This window comes from Nomascus leucogenys, chromosome 12 (genome assembly GCF_006542625.1).
Source record: "Nomascus leucogenys isolate Asia chromosome 12, Asia_NLE_v1, whole genome shotgun sequence".
Classification (NCBI taxonomy): domain Eukaryota; kingdom Metazoa; phylum Chordata; class Mammalia; order Primates; family Hylobatidae; genus Nomascus; species Nomascus leucogenys.
The window spans coordinates 60,233,691-60,254,464 of NC_044392.1; the positions used below are offsets into that span (position 1 = coordinate 60,233,691).

A 20,774-nucleotide genomic window follows, 5' to 3' on the forward strand; every position below is an offset into this window, starting at 1 on the left:
TCATTTGGAGAAAACTTTCTCCAGCTAATAGAGTTTTACAACAATCTAAGGAATTAAGGATGCCATGCAATTGGACTAAATGCCAGCTTTGGTTATTTAACATTCCTAAGGAGGAAAACGCATTTTTCCAACAAGCATTTGTTACGGTACACATCAGACCAAGGGTGCTAAAGGGCAGCAAAATAAGAAGACGCTGAGCCTGTCCTTGCAACATCTACCAGCCAACTGGATAAAGAAGACGTGTGAGATTCAACTGGAACAGGAAAGCAAACTGTCCATCCTGGCCACATGTATTAATGGGTTGCTGATGTACACAGGCTCTGTACAAGGCACTGGGATACCAAGAAGACAATGATCCTACCCTCAGAGAACTCACTGTGATAGTGAAGATCTATAAATTGAGCTGAAGAAAGATCAATAATGGCATGAGCTCAGTGAGATTGAAGTGACCTTTCTTAAGAAAAATGAATCCTAAGCTGAGACCTGAAGAAGCTAACCAAGATGGAGGTCATTCCAGGCAGGGGGAACAAGAACAACTAAGTCTAGAGAATAATGCTCAATGACTTTTCCTTTACTCACCTTTTCATACAAGCATGCGGGCAGGAAGTGAAGGGAGTCACACAAGGGACAAGAGAGCAGTTCTCAACGGAGTACAGGTCTACCCAAGGGAGAATGAAAGGGATAGATTTGGAAACAGATTTTGGAGGGAGTTTAACGCAAGGCTAAGGAGTCAGGTGGGCAGTGGCCATTACAATTCTTTGATAAGGAGAATGACATGGGATCAGCTGTATTTTTGGAAAACTAAAGAAGTGGTGGGGTGGAGAATAGACTTTTCTTTTAAGTCAAAATCCAGCTGGAATTGTTCTTGACTATTTCCAATTAAATGTCCACTTCAGGAGCTCTTCAAAAGTGTTATTTCAAGGCAACTGCTTCTTGGGTTAATGCTAGTTCCACTAATCCTGACCCCACTGTCACCCAGAAACCCTGAGCCAGACCTCAGCCAATGCAATCGCTCTTCCTACGTCAGGATGACCTTCTCTGTGGGTCTCTTTGTTTCTTACAGGTTTTGATGAAGAAGGAAGCCTGTATATTCTTAAGGGTGATCGCACAATAGAGTTTGATGGCGAGTTTGCAGCTGATGTCTTGGTGGAGTTCCTCTTGGATGTAAGCATTTATACACAGTGACCCTGCATGGAGCTGCCTCTGCTCAAATTTAGGGAAAGATAGAATCCCAAAGAAGGGACAAGCTGGAGAACCTGGCCTCATCTGTGACAGGTTTTTCAGAATTCACAAAAAACTAAGGAGCACCTATATTATTGCACTGTCTACTCTACTGGGAAGGTGATCTTTAAGTTACCCTAGAAACTGTTGGGGGCCATGTAGTAGTAATATGCTAATTCTGTTACCAGTTATACATAGACATCTATTGAAATCTCCTTGGCTTTGCTCCACTGCTGCTGAAGAGGAGCTGGGGAATGTGGGGAGTGAGGGGGCTAACCAGCCACCTGAAGAGAGAGGAGGGATGGGAGTACCAATCAGCCAGGTCACCCTGAGTTAGCTACCCTCAGAGCAACATAGAGAAGTGGCAGAGCTAAACAGCCCCCCAATATCACACTTTTTCAGCCATGGATATAGCACACCCTCATATCCATATGCTTAGACAAACATAGGAACAAACATTATAAAAATATTTCATCCATAGATAAACTCACGCTTTCAATAACCACTGTGAAGTTCAATGCTTTGAACACATATTCTTGCACAGATGAAGAACCTAGCATTGAGCATCCATGCCGATGATTCCTTATCTACCAGCCAGTACCCAGTGGTCTATTGTTCTTTCTCTACGTGTCAAAAACCAGAGGGAAGGTCAGAAGTGAGTTGGAAGCTACCTTTTACCAAAAAAAAGTGCCATCTCATGACCCACTGTGCTTGGCCATCTCATTGACTCACTCCCACAAGCCCTAAAAAACTTGAGAGGGGTGACAGAACAACTCTGGGACAGCATGGTGCTGCCCCAGCTTTATCAGCTAGGAGGAGGCTTTTGGAAATAAGACTAACTGCTTCAAACAATAAACAATGTGAGTGACTTACTACGTAGAAGGCTCCAGTTAGAGGAGACTTTAGACTTGATCGAATCCAGACACTGGCTCCATTTTTCTCTGTAAATCACAGATAACTGTGTTTTCAGTATGTTGCTTGTGTCCTCAAGCTGACTATTCTCACGTTAGCTATAAGATGGCCAACAGTAGGAATGAATACATTACATTTCTTCATTCATATTTCATGATAGAAAAACAAATTTGGCTTCCCATTGCCCTTTTAAGAGTGAAGAACTTTTCCCAAAGCCTTCAGCAAATCTGTCCTTATTGGGCCAGTTACTTGCCCATTCCTGAATCAATAACTGGCAGGGGAAGTTATAAAATCTACCTAAATGTCCATCAGCAGATGACTGGATAAAGAAAATGTGGTATACGGCGGGGCGCGGTGGCTCACGCCTGTAATCTCAACACTTTGGGTGGCCGAGGTGGGTGGATCACAAAGTCAGGAGATCGAATTGAGACCATCCTGGCTCACACGGTGAAACCCCGTCTCTACTAAAAATACAAAAATCAAAAAAATTAACCAGGCATGGTGGTGGGCACCTGTAGTCCCAGCTACTTGGGAGGCTGAGGCAGGAGAATGGTGTGAACCTGGGAGGCAGAGTTTGCAGTGAGCCTAGATCATGCTGTACTCCAGCCTGGGCAACAGAGCAAGACTCTGTCTCAAAAAAAACAAAAAACAAAAAAAGAAAATGTGCTATATACACAAGGGAATACTATTCAGCTGTAAAAAAAAAAAAAAAAAGAACTACCATTTGCAACCATACAGATGGAATTGGAGAACATTATGCTAAGTGAAATAAGCTGGTCACAGAAAGACTAATACCACATGTTCTCACTTAGTATATGTGGAATCTAGAACATGAGAATTTAAAGAAGCAGAGAGTAGTTACCAGAGGCTGGATGGGGGTGGGGGTGGTGGGAATGGAGAGATGATGATCAAAAGGTGCAAAGCCTCAATTAGACAGGAGGAATAAGATTTTGTTCTTTGAGATATATTGTACAGCATGGTGAATATAGTAAATAATATGTATTACACATTTCAAAATCACTAAAAGAGTAAATTTCAAATGTTCTCACCACAAAAAAATGATGAGTATTAGAGGTGATGGATAGGTTAATTAGCTTGATTTAATTATTTCACATATTTATAGATCATAGCAACACTTTACATCCAATAAATACATATAACTATAATTTGTCAATCTACAATTAAAAATAAATGCTTTTTAAAACTGGCAAAAGGAATAGGTTGCCCCCACCAATCATCTCACTCTTTGAGTTAAGGTCTATTCTTCAGAAGGTACTGCTGGTATGCTCACTGGGGGATTGTGGGGAGAATGGAATAGATATTTGAGGCACCAACCACAAAGTCCACTACAACTTCCCTCCAATGCACTCTGTTTCCCCAGTGAAGAAGGAAATCTCTTGTTTGAACGTGTGTGTGTGTGTGTGTGTGTGTGTGTGTGGCATTTCAGCTAATTGAAGACCCAGTGGAGATCATCAGCAGCAAACTGGAAGTCCAAGCCTTCGAACGCATTGAGGACTACATCAAACTCATTGGCTTTTTCAAGAGTGAGGACTCAGAATGTAAGTTGTCTGCCAACCCCAGCCGATCATTCTAAAAGCTAGATTCCAAACAAGGTATGTCAGGTTACTCCAAAAGAGGATGGGTCTTCAGCACCTCTTTTGCTGGGTAGAAAAGAAGTTAGAATTCTTCCTGAGCCTAACACAGTGGAGTACATGTGCAAAAACTGTACAAAACAGTCAGGAAAGCTGAAAGAATATTAAGGTGGGGCCAGGTTCTCTGGCTTTAAAGCAGGCTGAGTGTTCTACAAAAGAGAGAAAAGCCCTTCTCCACTTTTCCTGCCTACCCACCTCCCAGTAGGATTCTCCCCTACAATGGGACAAGCAATGGGCTGTCTCCCTGGCATTGGCAGCTCCTATGGTCACCAGCTGGAGAGCTTTGCAGTCAATTGGAAAGCATGAGTGGAAAATTGGGGTAGGAATGGGCTTAGCAGTGGCTACAGAATGTGAAAAATCACTGGCCAAGCCCACAGCTGACCACCCAGGCTGCCTGTCATAGTGCAGCCACACCCTTGGGCATATTCCCTTTGAAAGCTTTGTGACCAGGTTTTGGGTGGACACAGGACCTGTGATAACATCACCACAGCCCTATAGGGATGAGAGGGTGGTGGGGGTGAGTCAGGAAGAGCAGGCAGAAGGGACCAGGAGAAGTAAGCACTTGAGTACTGTACATATTTAAAAACTGCTTTGGCAGCATGGCCCCAATAAGGTAGGCTTTTTTCTGGTATCTCAGCCTTGGAGAGAGGAACAGCATTGGAGGGGGTGAGCATAACTCTGGGAGCATTCATACAAGTAGGAAGTGCAAATGTGGGCTGCTTATGACTATTTCTGGGAACCCCAAAATATTCTGAAATTGTTTGAAAACCCATTTCTTTAACCAGTCTGCCCACTAGCATCCTTAGTCACCTCATCAACAACCCATTCATTTTCTGTCTCCCATGCCCCAACTTAACTCTCTTTTCATTTGCTTCATTAAAACCTCCATTTACAGTGCTTAAAATGAATGTGCTAGAGGGAAGTGGCTAACCAGGGAGATTTGGCCCAGTTCTTCTTTAGGCAATTTTATTTTAGTTTGTACATTTCCATATCAGTGCTGACTACTCTGGGGTGCTTCTCCTTCCGCTTCCTTTTCAGTTCCTCTGTCTCAATTTGTTTCCATCTTTATGTTCCTCTATCCTCTTCATCCATGTAGCTCAGGATAGCAGATAAGAGGGAAGCAAAACCAAGGTTAGGATAAAGAGCACACCTTTCAGTACCCTTGGCGTCTTCCCCCACCTAGACGAATCATCATAATAATACTATTTAATTAACACATTTCATATGCTAGGGCCTATGCTAGGAGCTTATATGGATGCCTTAATTTCATTCTCACAACAAGCCTGTGAGGTGATTATCATTATTATCTGCATGTTAGTGATGATGAAAGGATGGAACAGAAAGGTGCAATTAACTTACCCATTATCACATGGCTAGTATGGTGTACAAAGTAATAAGAAATATATGACATATTGCATTGTAAAATATCTCCAATTTAAAAAAAAATTTTGAATGAGAATCTTATGCTCATTCTTGATATAGCTTTTTTCTGAGACTTAGTTTTGCTTTGTTGTCCAGGCTGGAGTGCAGTGGCATGATCTTGGCTCACTGCAACCTCTGCCTCCCAGGTTCAAGTGATTCCCCTGCCTCAGCCTCCTGAGTAGCTGGGATTACAGGTGCCCAAACCCACACCTGGCTAATTTTAGTATTTTTAGTAGATATGGAATTTCACCATGTTGGTCAGGCTGGTTTTGAACTCCTGACCTCAAGTGATCCACCCACCTCAACCTCCCAAAGTGCTTGGATTACAGGCATGAGCCACTGTGCCCAGCCCAGGATACAGCTTTTTGATATTAGATTTTATGCTTAAAATAGCAACATGAAACCCTGATCAAGATTTTAAATGGTGATCTCTTCAAATTCTTGATGGTCACCATCGACAAGAGACTTCACTTGTATATGTGGATAGTGACAAATGGGAGGACAATATCCATTGCTTTTTCTTTTTTTTTTTGGGTTGGAGTTTCATTCTTGTTGCCCAGGCTGGAGTGCAATGGTGCAATCTCAGCTCACTGCAACCTCTGCCTCCCAGCTTCAAGCAACTCTCCTGCCTCAGCCTCCTGAGTAGCTGGGATTACAGGTGCCTGCCACCATGCCTGGCTAATTTTTTGTATTTTTAGTAGGGATGGAATTTCACCATGTTGGCCAGGCTGGTCTGGAACTCCTGACCTCAGATGATCCAACTTCCTCAGCCTCCCAAAGTGCTGGGATTACAGGTGTGAGCCACTACGTTCGGCCTGCTCTTTCTTTGACTGATAAGCATTCTTTTTTTGCCATTGGACATAATTCAGATAATTCCATCTCTAAAGTGTCCTTCAAGGGCACTTAGTTCAATCTGACAGCTATAGCTTTTCTTTTCATTGACAAATGTAATGTTCATATTCCTTATAATAATTTGAATGAATTTGAAAGGATTACAGATCTTAATTAAATTTTGTATATCATCAATATTTCAAAATAATAATGAAGCTTTTCCTTAGGAATACACAGATATGGCTCCACTGATCTTAATAATCATTCTTAAAATTTAATAAAATTGCTAGTGAATCATTTTAACCTCTTTTTAAGGTTGAATTTTTGTTTTTAAATTTATAAACTTTGTTAGTACATTATATATTTCACGTAGTCCTTGCAATTTTCAATTAAGTACATTCAGGTAGGTGTTTAGCAAGATCTAGCCTTTTTTGGAGCCAATAATGATCCCTCAAAATATTTTCAAAGTAAGTATAATTCATAGCATAATTTTAAATCTAGTTTTTAGCTGATAAACTGTTTGTAAAATTCTTGCCCGGTTAACCTACTTTAGGATGAAAGAGCAGAGAGAGATCTCCTGAACCCATTTCTTCACCAAAAGCTATAAAAAGAAGGAGTTATACAGGTTTGAATGTTATTGGAGTCATTTTTAGAAAATAACAACCTTTTTGTGGAATGCAGATTCACCGGCATTTATATGATGAACATTTTCTCTGAATAAATATTATTTGAATCTCAAGATTTTCAGAAAGAACTTGATGTAAAGCCTTTACACCTTCTTGTCATTGTAGCTGCACTATCAATACATGAACTTGGACATTCAAAATCTGACTTCAGAGTTTAACTGTGTATAGAATTCATATACTGTAAAGTTTATACATTTAATTGTGTACACTTATCTTGTGCAGTGCTTTCAGAATCTATTTTGACATGTTTATCTACTTCTTTGAATGTTTCATCCCCAACAACTTGGTTTCATTCTTCTTTGTAAGACAGATTATATTATTCCAAGCATTTCTGGTCAGGGTTTCTAACTGGTGCCATCAACCACACCCAGTTACTAAAATCTGTGATACTAATATTTCCAGTATGCACAACCCTGAGAGACGGGGAAGAAAGGAGAGAAAATGCTAAGATAAGTTTTTAGTAAGCTGGAGGCTGGGAATTCAACGTTCAGGAGCCTATTCCAGAAGCCAAAAGAGTCATCAAAGAAAGTGGGAGAGGGGTCTGACTGGAAGGGACCAGGAACAGGCTGATCAGGAGGCAGGGAAAGCCTAGAGATGACCTGAGCTCCATCAGAGCAGAAAACAAGAAGAGGCTTCTTGGAAAACAACTGCTGTTTAGCTGAGGCTAAAGGTCAAGCCACATTTTGAATCACCCATCTGGAGGTCACCTTGCTCCGTTCTTCATCTTAAAGTGATGTAGACCAGCTCTCCAAGAGAGGAAGGGAAGCTCCTAACACAGGCCTAAGCCATTCTTTCCATCAGGGTGGCAGTTCATGGAAGAGAGGAGAAATTCATCAGGGACATGGGGATTGGAAAAGAGGGGGACAGAGGATTCTGATTGAGACCACCGCTGCTTTAGACACAGATGGCTTAGGTGTTGCTTTAGCCATTTTATTTCCTTACCTTCACTCCATTCATTCTTCAAATGCTCTCAGCCATCTTCTCCCCTCCACCCAATTCTCGACCCCAGCTATGAGGTTACAGGATATCTTTTTTGACTACCCACTTACGTTTATGAGGACAAGTTAGTGTGAGCGTGTATCAGTATGTGCAAGTATTCTCATGACTTACCAACCCCTCTCTCACCTGTGCTTGCGGCACTCACCTCTGTTGTAACAACTATCGTGTTGCATTTTGATTCTTTAAGGATCAGTAGCTCTCTCTAGGCTGAGAGCTTTTGAAGATCAGTATCTGTGTCTTATTCATTTTGGTATCCTCTGAATTAACATTGTTCTAAAAAAATTTTGATAGAATCTTAGTAAATTCTGCAAGGTCTCAGAATTCTAACAAAGGCTTATACTTCTGATGGTTAAGGGAAATGGAATTCCATGAAATGGAAAGAAGTTAATCTTGTTAAGAATAAATCACAGGCTCATTGACTCTCAGGCTTATAGCATTTATTCATAACCACCACCACCACCACAATTACCATCACCCTTACAACTAAGGCTTGAGGACAAATCTCTTTCTCAAGTAACTCCCCAGGTGTACCAAGGTACAGCACTCCCACACTCACCTGATCTCATACTGCCTCAGCCAGTATGGACTTGAGTTTGAGACCACAGTCAATCAAGGGCTTGATTAAGTTTAAGAAATCCTCTTGAGGCATCAGAATAAAAAAGAAAACTTTAAAATGAAAAAAGGGGAAAGAAAACTAGAATTCAGCAACAGGGGTACTTCCATTAAGAAGTTTAAAATACTTCTGTGATGTCAATTGTGATTGAGGTTACTTTACACTGTGAGATGAATTTCCTTCTTACTTAGGGCCCATTTATTCTGGCAAACTGCACTCTCTCTAGAGGGCATGATTATAAGTAGAAGTGAGTTAGAGTGAAAGGCCTTTTTATTTCGGTTTGGAGTTTTACGTGTCTTTTTCTCTCTCTTGTCCTCCCAGTTCCCTCTGTTTCCTGCTTTCTACCTGCAGTTCATAAAAGTGTGGTGAAGGGGTCTTCTCTTGGGCGTTTGAATGCCAGTCAATTCCAACTCCTTGGGGGAAACTATGGGTTTAAATAATATTAAATAATACCTATCTAAACAATATCTACTAAATTATTATCCAATCAGGATTAATTGGCTTTCTACTCTCTACATCATTTAAAAAGAAGATTCTTCAGTGTGCATCTTGAAAATGTCTCTCCCTTCATCTTTATTTTTCCCTTTAGACTACAAGGCTTTTGAAGAAGCAGCTGAACACTTCCAGCCTTACATCAAATTCTTTGCCACCTTTGACAAAGGGGTAAGTACCTATGAAACCCCAATTTGAACAGTTTTGTAGGCATGAAGAATTAAAGTTTGAACTCCCACCACTCTTTCTTTTCTTTTAGCAACATTAACCATCCTGCCTTGCCTCTTTCTCTAGAAGGGTTAAGAATTATATCACTAAATCTCTATTGGATTTCAGATGAGTACAAAGATGACTAAGTCTGAGGATGTAAGAATATTTATAAAAACATTCAAGGAAAAGTGACGGCCCACCGTTATCTTCTCATACACTGAAATGGGAAATATGTGGGCCCAGAGTGTGCCAGCCCACTGAGCTACTGCTTCCTTTTTCCTTAGGGGATATCCTCTCCCTTCCTGGGGTTGCAATACTTCCCCTTCTACTGCGTCAGGATGGGAAGTAGAATGGGAACTCCTCTGTGATGAGTTCAAGCAAGTGTTCTGTGAAAAACAAGAGGAAGCCAGTGAGCTGAAGCAGGGAATGGGCATGGTGGGATGAGATTGCTTTCAGTTCATGTATATGATGAACCGCTTCTGTGGACCTAGCTCTGTCTTCAAGCCTGTGATCCAGAAGAGTGGTCTATAATCCAAGTAACATAATCTAAACTTGAAGAATGTTTATCCTAATTAGTTGTATTACAGTTGAGAGGGATCTTGAGCAAGAATATTCAGAAAAACTATCATGTATTAAGTGTCTATTATGAGCTAGGCGCTGTGGCTCACACCTGTAATCCCAACACTTTGGGAAGCTGAGGGGGGTGGATTGCATGAGCCTTGGAGTTGGAGACGAGCCTGGGCAACATAGTGAGACCCCTTCTCTACAAAAAATACAAAAATTAGCTGGGTGTGGTGGCACACACTTGTAGTCCCAACTACTTGGGAGGCTGAGGTGGGAGGATCACTTGAGCTCAGGAGGTTGAAGGTGCAGTGAGCCGTGATCGTACCATTGTACTCCATCCTGGGCAATGGAGTGAAATCCTCTCTCAAAAAATAAAAATATAAAAAATAATAAATTCAAAAAAAATTTTATGTGCCAGAGTCTGTGCTAAGAAATCTCTTTGTGCCAGAGTGTGTGCTAAGAAGTTAACATGGATTTTCTCACTTCATCCTCTCAACACTCCCATAAGGGAGGAATTAGTATCCTCATTCTACAGAAGATGAAGCTGAGGTGCTGAAAGATTAAGTGATTTTTTCATGATCTTGTAGTTACTGAATTGAGAAGCTTGCTATAATCTCAGACCAGCCTGACTTTCAAAGTCAATGCTCTCTCCTACTTTACTCCAGAGAAAGAAGCAATATATGCAAACTGCCTAGCTGGTGTTTGGCACACAGGAAGCATTCAGTAATAGCCAGCTATGAGCACCACTGTTCATAAGAAGGCAATCATCTAGGCCCAGGAAGTGGGAGGCTTGGATAGGATATTAGTAGAGAAAGGGAGGAACAGAGAAGCCAAAACTGAATCCATTACTGACATATGGTTCTGATGGAACATTTGGTTCTAACGGACTAGGTGTGTCTAAAGTGGCTCCTGGGTAAGAATCCAGCTGAAAGGAAGAGAGAGGCAGGCCAATTAATTTGGCCAAACAACAAAGACTTAGTTTTTAGAGGGGTGGTTCAACGTTGAGCTCAGAGTAGCATCTGTTTGTAGAAGTGCCTCCTAGTGCAACTGTATAGCTTCATGCCTGTGGTCCATGAAAAAGGTGAGGTCAGGCTATGATTAAAAATTCAGAGAGATGCTTTATTAAAACTCTGTAGGACACTGAGTCATAAGTGCCAGTGTTCGTGTAGCCTTGTTGGATTTCAGAACATTTAAAAAGACAAAGGCACACAGAGGGGAGAGCACTGAGAGGACTCTGATGCCATTTGGTGCTTAAGAACTTGCATCCTTCAGTTGGGGTGGAGGGGGTGTCCAAGGGGAGATGGTGGGGTCCAGAAGGCATGACTGCACCCGGTAGAGCCTCAGTGGTTTCCAGCAGGGAGTGCTAGGACAGAAGAGGGGAAAAATAATAAATGTGAAGTGGCTGAAAGGACTTGTTTGTACAACACACCCTAGGGAATCTCAGAGGGACCTGGAGATGCTTTGTTGAGGTCTGAAACCAGGAGAGGCAAGGGACAAGAAAGCACTAATGTAGTCACAAAAATGCAAAAAACAACTGGCACTAGCAAAAGTGGATATAACAAGAAGATCAGGCCGTTGATGAGATGATGAGAGAAGGCCTCAAAATAACTTAAGATAGCAAGTCTTGGCATCAAGACAGCAAAAATTATGAAGCTACTAAAAACATTAGGAAATCTAGGAAGAAGAATCTATTGAGGAACATGAGATGGGATTATGAGTTCTATTTTCTAAAAGTTGGGGAAACATTCAACTGGAAATGTCTTTAATTAATTAATTAATTCAGTCACTCATTCACTCAACAAGTATTTACTGAGTGCCCTTTATGTGCCAGGCACTCTTCTCAGTGCCAGGGACACAACATTGAGCAAAGCAGATTCCTGCCCTTTAGAATTTAAAGTTTATTGTGGGAAAGAGAAGATGGAAAGACAGAAAGTTCAAAAGTAAACAAACCAATAAATACATCATATGAGTTGCAGGACTGTAAAGAGGGTGAGATGTCATGGCTGCTGATGTAAATTTGGCAGTCAGTAGATCCCAACCACTATCCATATGAGTATCCTCCAACAAGCTTTTAAAACCATTGGTCTCTGGGCTCCAGCCCTGGAAATTTTAATTTTTTAGGGTTGTGGCAGTGTCTGGGAATCTGCATTTTCGAAAGCCTCCCAAGGAATTTTAAAGGGTGTGCAGGTTTGGGACCAGTACTGATCTATTGATACTAATCCTAAATCAAGCCACACGAAGGCCTAACCTCTCTGAAGAAGCAGTTAGAGCAAGAAAGGGTCAGAGGGCCAAGGATGGTTCCACTCTGCTGTACCTCACAGCCTGAAAAATATCAGTTCTTATAATCTCATGTCCCCGCCCACTGACCTGTTCCTCTCTTTGTCTGAGTGAACAATGAGACGAAAAATCACTTTCTTTTTTAAATCACACTGGAGCCAAAGGGAGCTGTGACTAAACAAAGTTAGTGGAGAAGATAGATGTTGGGAAGACCTAAATTTAGTAATGGCAAAAACCATTACTTTTGGCAAAAACTGCGATTACTTTTGCACCAACCTAATACTTGAGTTGGTTTCAGTGGCAACAACTAAAATGGCTTGCTAACTGGAGGAAAAATGATCTGTATCAAAATTCATACACATGCACATGTCAGAAAATTGGCATTGTACTTTGTAGTTTTCTTTGCTAAAATCTTTTCCAACTAGTTAACAGATAAAAGCATGAAAGAATTCATTTTTATGGACCCATTTGGTTCTTAATAATATAATTCATTCTTACATAATGCTAATACCCATGAACCAGATCTCCTCCTGGAATAATGCCTTGGATTCAGTAGGCCCCACTAAATACTTACTGAATAAAGGAATGAATAAAAGCTTCAACCAGTCAAATCCCCTTCAGTCCTTACCATCCAAGATAAGATTAATAAGAATGAAAGAGGGGGGTTGGGCGTGGTGGCTCATGCCTGTAATCCCAGCACTTTGGGAGACCGAGGGGGGAGGTGGATCACCTGAAGTCAGTAGTTCGAGACCAGCCTGGACAAAATGGCGAAACCCCATCTCTACTAAAAATACAAACATTATCTGGGTGTGGTGGCCTGTGCCCATAATCCCAGCTACCCAGGAGGCTGAGGCGGGAGAATCGCTCGAACCTGGGAGGCGGAGGTTGCAGTGAGCCGAGACTGTGCCATTGCACTCCAGCCTGGGCAACAAGAGCAAAACTCCGTCTCAAAAAAAAAAGAAAAAGAATGAAAGAGAGGGATTCTCTGAGATAAAAGATGAGGGCACTCCAGTGAGACAGTGAAGAGATCCCTGGGAAATTTTACTCAGCATTTCCAAGACTTAAATTAAGGATACAACAATCCAATTTTTACATTCATAGACAGCACTGTGGACCCAGACACCGGCATTCAGAGACTGGAGACTATCACCACCACCAGGTGGGTTTGACTTCTGGCTCTGCTCCCTCCAGATACATGATCCTGACAAATTGTTTACCCAAATTGTGCCTCAGGTTCATCATTTGTAAAATAACTATAATAATCATTCTTACCACATACAATCAAAGTGAGAATTAAACAAAGAATCAACCTAAAACACCTGGCAGCAGTGCCTGGCACATGATAAGCACTCTATATGTTTGTTATTACTGTTTTCATTCTGATCACTTCTCCTTTCATGGAAACAGTCTTCTGGTTCCTAGAATACATAGTAAGTGAACTCAGAAAACCAGAATTCAATGCCATTTTCTTGCCTACTCTGGCTCCCTGCCTCATCACCCCATCATCCACATCACCCGCCTACCCCTGAGAAAAGGGAAAAACAGTTAGAAAAAACTCCACGTCTCCCTCTCTTAAAATTAACCTGACAATAAAATCTCCCTTGACTGACTATAGCTGTCAACGTGGCCTGTTTTCTTGATCTCTGAGTAGGATGCTGGAATTTCTCTTGCTTAAGTACTATATGAAATGCCTTTCAGAATATAGTGACCTGGAATTCATAGCAATTGATGACAAAAACCAAATGGATATCAGTGTTTCCTCAGAATGGACCTCCTTGTGTAAGAGCTTATGCAATACCCAGCTCCTCCCCTTCCCCAGTTAGTTGCAGCCGTCCTGGGTCATGGCACCAAGGGTTACCATCACAGAGCGTCAGCTCTTAGGCAATTCCTCTTCAGCTTAAAGGGAACCACTGTTCATCCCTGTGCTTTCTTGAACCACAGCTCTGAACTAGAAAAGAGTGGCATTTGGTTTTCTATAGAGCATTGCACATTCCGGGCCTCTCAAATCATTTCACAAACAGAGGTCCTGAGTTCAGCAGCTGTGCAGGGAAACAGCAACCATTCTGCCTTGACAACACACTGAACATGTGGCTACTTTAATCCAGAGAGAAAATGTCTTCCAGGCTATGGGCTGGCTCTCCGAGCTCTTTATCTGTTGTAAGATGAGCAAATCATGCTGGCTTACTGGGGTCTGTCCAAGTTTTAGTACTGAAAGTCCTGCATCCCAGGGAGCCCTTCCACCCAGAACAAAGCAAGATGGTCAGTCACCTCATAACTGCTGACAAACTGGGCAGCTCCCAAAGCCTGACAAACCACAAAGCAAGCTGGGTACTGAGAGATTTAACTGTAGGGCCAGCACTTCAACCTAAAAAGCAATTAGGGCTATGAGCAGATCAAAGACAGGCTAATGGTTTGGGTTCTGATTCTGAGTACTTATATGCCTTAAGGATCTCCATCAATTGCCTGTTTTATCAACATTGGTTCCATTAAATCCACACAACACAGGATAGTAAATATGCTCCACTGGCATTTGCTTCCCATCCAGCCCTGGCAAATGCAGTAGAGTGATGGTGATTGTAGAATTAAATTTCCCACTTCGCATCTCAACTGCTCCCTGCCCCTGCCTGACCCTTATTTGCTAGATAAGTCTTTTTCCTTTCTATCTTTCCTTCTTTGATCACAAAAGAAGATTGGTCTAGCCAGGCCTTGGGTGATGAGTTCCTATCACTTCAACATTGAAGTTAAAACTGTACATCTGTTTCTATGTCTTTGCCAGAAAACATACACACTTACCTTAGATGGACAACACATTGCTATTCTAGACTAGCATTCAAATAAACTTTGTCTTATTTCCAATGGTTACAGGTTGCAAAGAAATTATCTTTGAAGATGAATGAGGTTGACTTCTATGAGCCATTTATGGATGAGCCCATTGCCATCCCCAACAAACCTTACACAGAAGAGGAGCTTGTGGAGTTTGTGAAGGAACACCAAAGGTGCCTGAGATGGCATGTGGGGGCTGGGGGCCTGGGGTCTGGGGAATGGAAAGGAGCCTCTCTGTGCTAACATTTCAGACCTGCCAAGAGCAACAACCTAGTTAGTACCCCAGCAGTACAGAACTCAGTAGTATGGCTTTGTTGATCAGTGATGACTAGCAGGGATGTTATTACTTCTGAATCTAAGTCTGCACCTGCAAGCAGAGTTTGATAAATCCCTCAGTCAGCAAATCCCCTCAAAGCCAGGGCAAGATATAAATAAAATTCTATACTAGGAATGATAGCAATTTAGTGTAAGTTCCTGTATACCAATAACTATGCCCAGTGCTTTAGGGAAACTATTTTATCTAATCTCCAACCTTACGGAGTAATTATTATTATCCCAATTTTACAGATCAAGGAATTGGACTTAATAGTTAAGTAACTTAGCCAAGGATGAACACTCTATGCATAGAACTTCTGGGAGAGAAATGCTCGATACCACTTAGTGTAGTTCCAGCATGGATCAGCAAACTTTTTCTGTAAAGAACAAAATGGTAAATATTTCAGGTTCTGTGGGCCAGATGGCGTCTGTTGCAACTACTTAACTGCGGCTGTGGCATGAAAGCAGCCATGGATCATGTATAAACAAATGGGTGTGGCTGTGTCCCAGTAAAAGTTTATTTAGGAAAACAGGAGGCCCTGGCTGGATTTGTCCCACCAGCTGTAGTTTTTTGACCCCTGCTCTTGAGGGAGGGAAGATATGGGAATATGGAACATGGTAGTGGACTCACTGGCTTGTCCATCCACCCCACCTGGCATGTACATGAGTGTGTTCATTGGACCTGCAGTACTGTGATCCCCATCACCTGGACAGTCCTAGTTCCTTCAGGAAGGCAGTACTTGGAGGAACAAATATTAATATGTCCAGCACTATTTGCCAATATTCAGAAAGAAATGAAACTATGAGCAAAATATAGATCCTGTCTGCTCCCCTAAATATCCCTAAAGGACTTTCAATGTATACCCCAGATGATAAAACAAAGGCAGTTTCAACCTACAAAATCCGAGATTTCCTGTTTTCCCCCTCAGGTTTCTCATTCCAGGCCTGCTGTGGGCTCTCTGGAGTGGTGGCTATCTGTGAGGAGGGAAATGGCATCTTGCCCTGGGAATGAGCTGACCCTGTTCCCTCTGACCCATGTTTGTAATCGACTTTATAATTCTTGGATCAGTGGGTCTATGAAAAGGCTGAGTGGCTTGGCCCAGCTCGCTGTCTGACACAGCAGAGTAGAGCAGGTCTGTTTCCTTAGAAGATAAGTGGGTTTTTAGGGCTCTCCATGCCTTGCAAAGGAACCATCAACTCATTTTACATTTCATGATGCTGTGGCTGCCATATCTGCCACAGTGATCCCTACTCAAGGAAGCTCCTTCTTTTTTTTTTTCAGACCCACTCTACGTCGCCTGCGCCCAGAAGAAATGTTTGAAACATGGGTAAGAAAGAGGCAAACTCTCCTTGCCTTGTAAAGATGAGTATAGTCCCAAAGAGGAGTGCTTCTTAGATTAAGTCCCCAAACTCAAACCAAGCTTTATTTGGCTGAGGTGGATGTCTAGATGAGTATTTGAAACACGGACAGATTGGGTACGAAGGCTCACAACTGTAATCCCGGTACTCTAGGAGGCCGGGGCTGGGGATCACTTGAGTTCAGGTGTCCGAGAGCAGCCTGGGCAACATAGCAAAACCCTGTCTCTACAAAAAAATACAAAAAGTAGCCAAGCATGGTGGCATGTGCCTGGAGTTCCAGCTATTTGGGAGGCTAAGGCAGGAGGATTGCTTGAGCCTGGGAGGTTAAGTCTGTAGTGAGCTGTGATCCTGGCGCTGCGCTCCAGCCTGGGCAACAGATTGAGACACTGTTTCAAAAAACTGAAACAAAACAAAACAAAACAAAAGCACGCACGTCATGCTCAATTAAAACACAGTTCTCCATGGATCAATCTAAGCCTCTTTGGTACTACTCACTAGGCAAAATTACTCTTAGTTCATTTCCCACAGTGACTATAGCTTCTGTTCATTGACCATCAGAGCCGCACAGTAACACAGTGGAAGGAACTCAGGTTACAAAGTAACAGAGACTTGGGTTCAAGTCCAGAATCTGCCACCTAGTAGCTTTGTGTCCTATGTCAAGTCCTGTGGCCTTTCTGAGCTGTCTAAATTCCCTCATCTAAAATTGAGACTTTTTATAAGGATGAATATGAAGAGTTCAGAATATGGTAGCTTTTTTTTAAACTATCAACTGAAGGCACTGGCAAGCAGCTGAGCCAAATTGTCCTCTAGGTCTATGTCATGGATAATACGTCAGGCAGCTCAAATAGTGTTAGATAGAGGTCCCTGGAGATAAACCCCCAACCCACACCTTATGTACAGAATTTCATAAATAACAAAGGCTGTGGAGCATTTTTCAAAGCGTTCCATGCATCTTTTTATTTGGATCTTCCAATAGCTCTAGAAAGTGATGTAGAACAAGTATTATTAATTAGTCGGGCATAGTGGGGCATACCTGTAGTCCCAGCTACTTGGGAAGTTGAGGTGGGAGGATTGTTTGAGCACAGACGCTTGAGGCTTCAGTGAGACATGATAATGCCACTGCACTCCAGCCTGAGCAACACAGCAAGACTCTGTTCCCCAAACAAACAAACAAACAAACAAAAACCAAGTACTATTTTAGCCCCATTTTACATAGTCAGAAACTGATGCTCATACAGCTTAATCATTAAAGGACACATAACTAATAACCATTAGTTCTTGGAACTTAAATAGAGGCCATCTGGAGCCAAACCTGGTGTTCTCTGCAAAATGCCTCCCCAGAGTGACTATGTACCCACAAGGGGCCATTTGGGGTGAGGGCTGGGGAGGAGGAGAAAGGAATTAACACGGAAGTATTTATCTATTTAATTCTTTGAAGTAATGGATGAATAGAACCAGGGAGTAACTTGACACTGTTTTACTGGTCTGTAACTTACTCGGATGTTTGAAGGTAGAGCAAACATTTCACAAGATACCAAAGGGTAAATAATCCAGTCCAGAGGAGCGGACTATTTAATAACAACTCAGCACAATAGAAACAAACTTTCCTAACATTTAAACCTTTCAAAGATATTAAAATGGTCTTATCGCTAGGCATAGTGACTCATGCCTGTAATCTCGCGTTTTGGGAGGCCAAGGTGGGTAGATCACTTGACGTCAGGAGTTCGAGACCAGCCTGGCCAACATGGTGAAACCCCATTCCTACCAAAAAATACAAAAATTAGCCAAGTATGGTGGCAGGCGCCTGTAGTCCCACCTACTCTGGAGGCTGATGTAAGAAAATCACTTTCATCTGGGAGGCAGAGGTTGCAGTTAGCTGTGATTGCACCACTGCACTCCAGCCTGGGCAACAGAGTGAGACCCTGTCTCCAAAAAAAAAGAGTCTTATTAATATATTTTAAAATAGTAATAGCAAAAAGATATAATAGTGCTTTAAAATCATATTTTTAATTGTTTTTACTTTTTACCCTAAAATAATTTCAGATGTACCAAAATAGCGCAAAGAACTTCATTATCTCTTCACCTAGATCTCCCAAATGTTAACATTTTATCATGCCTTCTACCTACACAGATACATAGATAGATAGATGATAGATAGATAGATAGATATAGAGAGATAGAATTATCAAAATCAGGAAATTAACACTGATATAATAAGTCTACTACCATTATTCAAATTGGCCAGTTGTCCGAACAATGCCCTTTACTGCAAAAGAAAAACGTCTCTTTTTCCTGGCCCAGAATCCAATCCAGGATTCCACACTTGCATTTGCCTATGTTTCTTTTTCTTTTATTATTCTTATTTTTTTTGAGATGGATTCTGTTTCTGTCACCCAGGCTGGAGTACAGTGGCACCATCTTGGCTCATTGCAGCCTCTGCCTCCCAGGTTCATGTGATTCTCCTCCGTCAGCCTCCCAGGTAGCTGGGATTACAGGTGCATACCACCATGCCCGGCTAATTTTTGTGTTTTTAGTAGAGACAGGGTTTCACCATGTTGGCCAGGCTGGTCTTGACCTGCTGACCTCAGGTGATCCTCCCTCCTTGGCCTCCCAAAGTGCTGGGATTACAGGCATGAACTACCACGCCCGGCCTGCTTATGCTTCTTTAGTCACCTTTAATTTGGAGCAGGGTCTGGGTCTTTGTCTTTCATGGCACAAAATACCACTTTAAATTGAAAGTCATTATTGATGTTCTCTTCTGCTATGGCTTTATCTTCAGTTTTTTTCTTTTTATTGTCTTTATTCCTAAGAGGCAAGTCTCAATTATCTAGGTTCTGGGAAGGGGCGGAATATAACACTGTGGACCCCGGACCCCTTCTCCCAGGTCTTTCCTTCCTGTCATAGCAGTATCACTCAAGATCATGGTGTTCTGTAGATGGGGAGCCTGTGTCCTCACATATCCCACACTGCTGCAGAAATACTCCCTGTTGACACATTAGAGGCAGATGTTCAGAAAGGAAGTTCGGTGTCTGGTTTCATTGGAACTCATTCTCTCCTTTCTTTTCATTTAATGAATAAGATAAAATACAGCCTTTTGCTATAATATAAAATAATGGTGATGGCTCATATTTTCCACATTATTGCATACTGAATTGTTCTCAACTTGGGGAAGAGCAGCGTATTTAATTTAACCAGGTAGAGAAAAGGGCAACTGAAATGGTTTATTCCTTCCCTCCCCATTCTGGAACAGCCCCATGTCTTACCCAGGAACCCTAACCAGACCTAGTCTGCCCATCATTCAAGTCTCCAACTAGAGGGAAGGCAGGACAGGCCTCTCCAGTGTCATCTTTGTTTCCCTGAAAGGGAGAAACAGAAATCAGTCCATCCAAAGGAACTCTGAGGAGCCACTTTCCATTCCCCCTCCTCTACCTGGGCCCCCTAGCGGGTCACTTCTCTAAAGAGTGGCATCTCTGTGGGCCACGTGGCCACAGCAACTTAAACCACAGATGTGGTTGTGGAAAGTGACCAGTTAATGAACTTCAAAATCTTTTTGGCCAGGCAAGGTGGCTCATGTCTGTAGTCCCAGCACTTTGGGAGGCTGAGGTGGGCAGATCGCTTGAGTCAAGGAATTCAAAAGCAGCCTGGGCAACATAGCGAAACTCCATCTCTGCAAAAAATACAAAAATTAGCTGGGTGTGGTGGTGTGTGCCAAGAGTCCCAGCTACTTGAGAGGCTGAGGCAGGAGCATCCTTTGAGCCTGGGAGGCAGAGGCTGCAGTGAGCCGAGATGTGCCACTGCACTCCAACCTGGGCAACAGAGTGAAACCCTGTTCGAAAGAAAAACAAAAGTCTTTATCTTCAACATCCACTTCCCCAGACATCTACTTCCCGAGACATTGAGAAATATTTCAATAAGACGGGAAAGCCAGCTAGGACTAAAACAACTATTGATCTTTCTCTCTGTCTAATTGTGCATGTTTTTAAGATGCAGGCCATAGAAAACACATCACATATGATTACTAAAGAAACTGGTGCCTGGTAATATTTGCTGTGTGTACATTGGAAAGCTATTTATTTATTTTAAATACTCAAAGAATGTCAAGCTGAGGCAGCGCAAAAAGAGACCCAGTGCTGATCTGTAATTCCCCTTGGAGACCTCACCCTCCATCTAGCCAAGTGGCCCGCTAGAGTCCTGGGGAACTGCCCACAGGGAAGGAGAGTCAGCAATTTCTTCTAAAAGAAGCCTCCCTATATTGCAACAACAAAATACTTTCAAGATGGAGTCAGAGACCCCCAGACAAGCATCTAGGTCACTCCATTGCACCTTAAATTGGGAGCCTGCTTATTTTAACCGCATTTTTCTTTGCATCTCTTCATTCAACATGAGAACAAACATTCA

At 42.2% G+C, this 20,774-nt stretch overlaps 1 protein-coding gene across 2 annotated transcripts in view; it reads left to right on the forward strand.

Annotated features, from left to right (window-relative positions):
• The window catches only part of CASQ2 (calsequestrin 2), a 69,632-nt gene that overhangs the window by 27,775 nt on the left and 21,083 nt on the right, over positions 1 to 20,774 (forward strand). Inside the window, exons 3-7 of one of the 2 annotated variants that reach the window (XM_030824779.1) lie at positions 1,064 to 1,164; positions 3,581 to 3,692; positions 8,926 to 8,999; positions 14,745 to 14,875; positions 16,300 to 16,345. In XM_030824779.1, coding sequence (XP_030680639.1) covers positions 1,064 to 1,164; positions 3,581 to 3,692; positions 8,926 to 8,999; positions 14,745 to 14,875; positions 16,300 to 16,345 — 464 coding nt within the window. The remainder of the gene's footprint in view (positions 1 to 1,063; positions 1,165 to 3,580; positions 3,693 to 8,925; positions 9,000 to 14,744; positions 14,876 to 16,299; positions 16,346 to 20,774) is intronic. The other variant, XM_030824780.1, reaches the window with a different exon arrangement.